The sequence below is a fragment of the Humulus lupulus genome, chromosome 1 (assembly GCF_963169125.1).
Source record: "Humulus lupulus chromosome 1, drHumLupu1.1, whole genome shotgun sequence".
NCBI classification, from domain to species: domain Eukaryota; kingdom Viridiplantae; phylum Streptophyta; class Magnoliopsida; order Rosales; family Cannabaceae; genus Humulus; species Humulus lupulus.
The window spans coordinates 86,727,742-86,734,348 of record NC_084793.1 but is presented as its reverse complement, the minus strand read 5'-3'; the positions used below and the strand labels follow the sequence as shown (position 1 = coordinate 86,734,348).

Below are 6,607 nucleotides of genomic sequence, written 5' to 3'. Positions count from 1 at the left end.
AAATTTTGTGATAATTACACTATAGTAAAGTTCAAGTTGAAAAACACTTTACTTTATTGACCAATGCAATGACTCCTATAAGAGAGATTTATTATTTAATCAAGTGGGGGATATGTTATATTTTAAAATATAATGTTGATTGATTAAATAAGTGCTACAATAGATAACCATTTAATATAGTGGGGGAATGTTATATTATTTTATAATATAATGTTTTAGATTAAATAAATGTGACAAAGAGTGTCACATATTGTAACATATAATAGAGAGTTACAATATTTAGATATGTGTGAATATCCAAATATGTAACATATTTGATGTTACAAATTCAATCACAAATTTGTAACTTCCAAATATTGCCCATTATTGTGTAGATTTGATGTTTCACAATATTGAGATGAATTTCTTAAAGCCACATGTGAAATGACTGTTAGAGATATGATTTTAACCCTAATAATGTGTTTTGGGGGTTACAAAATCATTTGGGAATGGATTGGAACCGTTTGGAAAAACAGCACATTTTCATGTGTTGGAATTGGCTAGTGGCTGCGGCCATGATTGTTGGTGGTCACGGCATGGGGGATAGAGACCAGTGGCCGTGACCACTGATACTCCTCGCTGCGGCCACATAGGCAGACTCGCCAATTTTTTCAGTTTTTTAAATCTTTTTTTAACGGCTTCAAAAACACAAATAACTCTCAAATCTCATTTTTAATTCCATAAACATCCAATTAATCATTGGTAACTACCATGGGGGGAATTTAAAATTCAAATGATGTATCTAAACTCTATAAATAGGAGCCTATTGCTCACTTGTAAGGCACAACTTTTCTATCCATTAGAGCACTTGGCTAAAAAACACCTAGAGGCTTGATTATTCCCGAAAGCAATTTCCAAAATCTGTGAGAGATCCCTTAGTGCTTGAGTTAGGGGGAAATAATCTTTTGGACAAAGGTTTCAAACCTTGTTCAAGTTGATGATCCCCAACGCTATTCACTTTGGTAGTGTGAGTGAGAGTTGTTTGTCATTTGATTCTTGTTTTTCTATTTTCTTATATTGCTTTTCATCTTCATATTCTTCTTCTCTATTTACTTGTATTTCTTGTTTAGAGTTGTAATCTTTTCTTTTCTTTTTGTTACAAATACTTTTGCTTTATTTGTATCTTTTTGTTTAGAGTTGTATTCCTCTATTCTCTTCTTCTAATTCTTATATTGTTTATTTGTATTTTCAATCATAGAGTTGTAACATTATTTGATCAATATTATTTATTAATAATATTTTGTCTAGGAAAAAGGTTTTTTTTAGGGCGTGAGTCACAGATTTCTCTCCATCCATGGCGAGGAGGTGTAAATCTGTGTAGAAGCCAGCCAAACAAGATATTATTCAAGAGCTCCCTTCAACCAATTCTCTTCTTCCATCTCCAGATCCGAAGATTACGAAGGAGGACGATGATGTTGATGCGAATCATGGGTCTGGACCTAGGGAGTACGATGATAGTGCGATGGGGGATGATATTAATGTTGCGCATAAGGAATCTGATCCATGGGTCTCTATAGGTATTTCGAGGGGAATGCATCATTCTGAAGGTGAGCAGAGTCTGGTTTCTTGGGCTAATGAGGATGAGACTGGGAACTTCCAAGAATCGGCAAAAGCAAACTGGGCTAAATTTAAAGAATCTCTACCTTCAAATGGGGGTATGCAGTTGCAATACTCGGAACCAATGCATAGGGATGGTCAGCTCATTGCTAAATTGGATTTGGAAGAGATTGAAGTTGAAGCATCCTTTTGGAAATCAACTTTGAATTATGTTGTGATTGGAGCTAATCCTCCATTAGCCATCTTTGAAGGATTCATAAAAAGGATTTGGGGAAAACTTGGTATTGAGAGAGTGGCTCGCCTGAATTCAGGATTCACAATGGTGAAATTTTGTGATGAAGCTACTTGTGACCTGGTTCTAGAAGCTGGTGTGGTTCACTTCGACAAGAAACATGTCATCCTTCGACCTTGGACAACTGATTTAGATTCATTGAGGTCAGTAAAAACAGTACCAGTGTGGATTAGATTACCTGAGCTTGGGTTACAATATTGGGGTGTCAAGTGTTTGAGTGCTCTTGTTAGCACAATTGGGAAGCCATTATGGTGGATAAGATTACCAAGGATAAGACCATGTTAAGGTTTGCCCAAGTCTTGGTGGACATGGAAATAGCTAATCAGCTCCCTCAATTTATCAACTATCTCAATGAGCGGGGATAGGTTATGGAACAGCCGATTGAGTATGAGTGGCTTCCAACTAAATGCTCTAATTGTAAGAAGCTGGGGCACTCTTCAAGCTCTTGTAAGTTTGAAGTCGGAACTGTCTGGAGGAAGAAAGAATCTCAGAGCATACCAGAATATGTTCAGCAGAAGGTTAAGGAAGCTGGTACTTTGAAGCAGAGCAGTTTTGTAATGACTCAGAAGACTCCTCAAGCAGATGCTCAAGTTGGTGCTGGGTCGAGTGATACTGGTTGGGCTATTCTAAAAATAACTGGGAATGGGAAGACTAAGGTTCCGATTGCTTGTGATCCAATTAGAATCTCCTATAGTGCTTTGCAAGAGATTTAGAAGACTCTACCTGAACAAGTTTTTACTACTAATCCAAATGGAGTTTTGCAACATCCTGAGTTGGAATGTTAGAGGGTTGAATAGGAAGAATAAACAGATGTCAGTATTAGATGTCTGTAGATTGAATAAGGTTGGTATTGGGGCCTTAATTGAACCTAAAATCAAGGGGGGGGGGGGAATTAAGGATATTATGAGTTCTTCTTTTTCTGATTGGATGTATTATAGCACTGAGTGTCTAGAGGGGAGAATTTTATTGATTTGGAAATCTCACCTAGCTCACGTTGGTATTATGCAGGAGTCTTCACAAATGTTACATTGTCGAGTTTGTATTTGTAGTAGGAACCAAGAATTATGTCTCACTATTGTTTATGGTTCCAATTGTTTAGAATCTAGGAGAGTTTTGTGGAATGATCTGGCTCAGGTGCATTTGCCTATTCAACCGTGGTTAGTTTTGGGGGATTTTAATGCAGTGTTTGATATCACGGATCGTTTGGGTGGGAGGCCTATATTAGGGAAGGAAATGGAGGATGCTCAAAACTGGTTGGCTCTCGGGTTGGTTGAAGAAATGAAGGTTATGGGAACTTACTTTTCTTGGTCTAATAACTAAAATGGAGGGAATCGCATATATTCTAAATTAGATAGGATATTCTGTAATGAGGCTTAGGTGGATATGTTTCTGTTTGCTTCAGATTTTTCCCATTGGGAGGTGGTATTAGATCATAGTACTTTGCTTATCAAACAAGTTGAAGTCCGGAATTTGGGGATTCAACCATTTCGATACTTTCATATGTGGTATTCTCATCCTCAATTCAGAGATATTGTGTTAGGTAGCTGGACTAAGCCTATCTGTTCTGGGGGTGATTGTTTGACGAGGTTGGCTAAGAAATTGATTAGGCTCAAACATGTGCTAAAGAGATTCAACTGGAGGATTATGGGGGATGTTGGGTGTCAATTTGAGCAAAGTAAATCTCTGTTCCAACAGGCTCATAATGCTTTGTTTGCTGATCCTAGCAATGCTTCTTTGGTCTCGGCAGAAAGAGAAGCTTATTTGGAGTATAGAAGACAAGAGAAATTTTTTGAGAGTTTTCTTAGACAAAAGAGTAAGATCACTTGGCTGCGATTTGGGGATGACAATACGGCTTATTTTCATGCCAGTTTGAAGAAAAGGAAGATATCCAATCGCATAGTTTCTTATATATCAGCTGATGGGCTGTTGTTGATGATTATGAGAAGGTAACTCACCATTTCCTTCATCATTTTCAGAGCTTCTTGGGATGTTCGGGTAGAGCTAGTGGTCACATTGATATGCAAAGTATATCTTGTGGTCCGGTTTTAGATCTAGCTTCCCAACTGGATCTAATTAAATCGTTCACTTTTCATGATGTTAAAATGGCACTCTCTAGCATTCATCCAGTTAAAAGTCCTGGTCCTGATGAATATGGGGCTGGTTTTTTCAAAGTTATGTGGAAAGAAATAGGCAGGGAGGTTTCACTGGTTGTCCTTGAGTTTTTTGAGACGGGTCTAATTCCCCAAAGCTTAAATGATAGTCTTTTGGTGCTGATTCCGAAGGTAGACCAGCCTTCTAATGCTGCTGACTTTAGACCAATAGCTTGCTGTACTACCATCTATAAATGCATTTCTAAGATGGTTTGTAGTAGGCTTGCTTCAATCCTTCCTTCTTTGATTAACCCTAATCAAGGTGTGTTTATAAAGCATAGATCTCTTGCCTACAATGTTCTAATATTTCAAGATTTGATAAAGGGGTACAATAGGAAAAATAGCTCTCCTAGGTGTGCTATGAAGATTGACCTTAGCAAAACATATGATTCAATTGATTAGGACTTCTTGGAGAATTTACTAAAAGTTCTTTGCTTTCCTAGTAGATTTATTCGTTGGATCATGATTTGCTTGAGAGGCACCTTCTATTCGTTACTGTTAAATGGTAGAATCCAAGGGCAATTTAAGGGAGGTAAAGGGCTTAGACAAGGAGATCCTATTTCTCCTTTACTCTTTGTCATTGTGATGGATTACCTTACTCGAATGTTAATCAAAGCATCCAACGATAAAGGTTTCAGATTTCATCCTATGTGCAAATCTCTCAATCTTGTTAATCTTTGCTTTGCGGATGATTTGCTTATTTTTTGCAAGGCTAATCCTCAATCTGTGCAGATTTTGCATACAACGCTTGCTGAGTTCAACTTGACTTCAGACCTGTCTATCAACCTTAGTAAATCTCGTATTTACTTAGGTGGGCTGTCCGATGCTGCTAAGGAGTCTGTTTTGAGCTGTACCAATCTGCAGGAGGGGTCTTTTCCTCTGAAGTATCTTGGTGTCCCTCTTAGGCCTACCAAATGTAAGGCCTCTGACTTTGAAGTTATTCTCAAGAAGATTAGATTGTGTCTTAATTCCTGGGCCAACCGAAACCCTTCCTATGCTGGTAGAACTTATTTAATTCAATCTATCTTATTGGGGATTAGAAACTATTGGATAAATATTTTTCTATTCCCTCAACATGTGGTTAGAGATATTGATCGTCTATGTAGGAACTTCTTGTGGGGTGTGAAGGGAACCCGCAGCAAATTTCACCTGGCTTCTTGGGAATTTGTCTGTAGTCCTAAAGCTTATGGAGGTCTTGGATTTAGAGAAGGGCCTGCTTGGAATAAGACTATGATTGCAAAGTTTCTCTGGGCCATTTCTTTTAAACAGGATCAATTATGGGTGAAATGGGTGAATACCATATACTTAAAAGGAGTGCCAATCAGGGGCTATACTTTGAAACAAGATGATAGCTAGTATTGGAGAAAATTGATCAAGCTGAGTCATATTGTGCCTGGGCCAGATTTGGTAGCTGCTGTAGTGCACGGACAGCTAAGGTTAGGTAAGCTGTATACTCATTTCATTTCTGGTGTGAAGATTGATTATGGGCGTTCAGTTTGGTGCAAACTTTCAGTACCTAAGCACCGTTTTGTTCTGTGGCAAGCTGTCAATAACCACTTAGTCACTAGAGATTTACTCCATAGTTCTCATGTGAATATTACTTCTTTGACCTGCCATATTTGCTATCAGATGAATGAATCTCATTCACACCTCTTTTTTGAGTGCATTTTCTCTGAGAAGATCAAACAGGCTATTGCTAACTGGTTGGGAGAGGCGATTTGGCCTGGTAATTCTAATGATTGGCATGTTTGGTTGGCTGGTTGTAGGCAAGATTGGTTGGGCCAGGTGGTTTCCGCTACTCTTGCAGCTACTGTCTATTTTATCTGGTTTAATAGAAACAAATATTATTTTGATAATAGTTGTTATTCGGTTACCAAAATTGATCAATTGATCCGGCTTTCTATCAAAACCAGAGCTCTTAATTCCAATACTAGGAAGTTGTCTACTAGAGAGAGACAAATGTTAGATTTTGTTACTAATGTGTAATTTGTTTTAGGGGAGCAATTGCTCTGGTCTTTGTTTGTAATATATTGGTTGATCAATAAATTTTCTTTCTTGATAAAAAAAAAAAATATTTTGTCTAGTGTTGTAATATTTGTTATCATTTTTATTGAAATATAGTATATTTTCCTAACAATAATCTATATTAGCTGACTTATTAGGGACAACTATTTAAGGAGAACATATGTCATTAGGGCGACCTTTAGAGTTATTAAGGACGACGCCCCTTTAGGTACTTTTTGTTCTAGTATATCTAACCAATCGCATAGATACATCATCAGTTATTATTTATTTATATCCTCGTATAAAGTATTACAAGAGGAAACGAAATCATATATATGAAAATATCTTCCACTTAAGAAGCAAAGGAGAGACTGGACCAGTAACTTTAGTTATCAATAACAAGTTGGTTGATATAATTCTCTTCAATCGAGAATATATATATATATATATTTATATAAAGGTTCATTTCAAAAGGTTCGGAAATGCAGAGGAATATATATATACAACGGCATTATATATATAGCAGATCTTCAAACACCCATGCTTAGAAGATGCTTCCACGACT

The 6,607-nt window shown here is 37.2% G+C and overlaps 1 protein-coding gene across 1 annotated transcript; it reads left to right on the top strand.

Moving 5' to 3' along the window:
* The first annotated feature begins 2,256 nt into the window (after window positions 1-2,256).
* Window positions 2,257-6,024, top strand: LOC133817788 (uncharacterized). The gene is made up of 6 exons (XM_062250388.1): window positions 2,257-2,581; window positions 2,988-3,172; window positions 3,266-3,834; window positions 4,005-4,248; window positions 4,441-5,328; window positions 5,668-6,024. Exons 1-6 carry the CDS (start codon window positions 2,257-2,259, stop codon window positions 6,022-6,024), a joined length of 2,568 nt encoding a protein of 855 aa, XP_062106372.1.
* The last annotated feature ends 583 nt before the right edge of the window (window positions 6,025-6,607 follow it).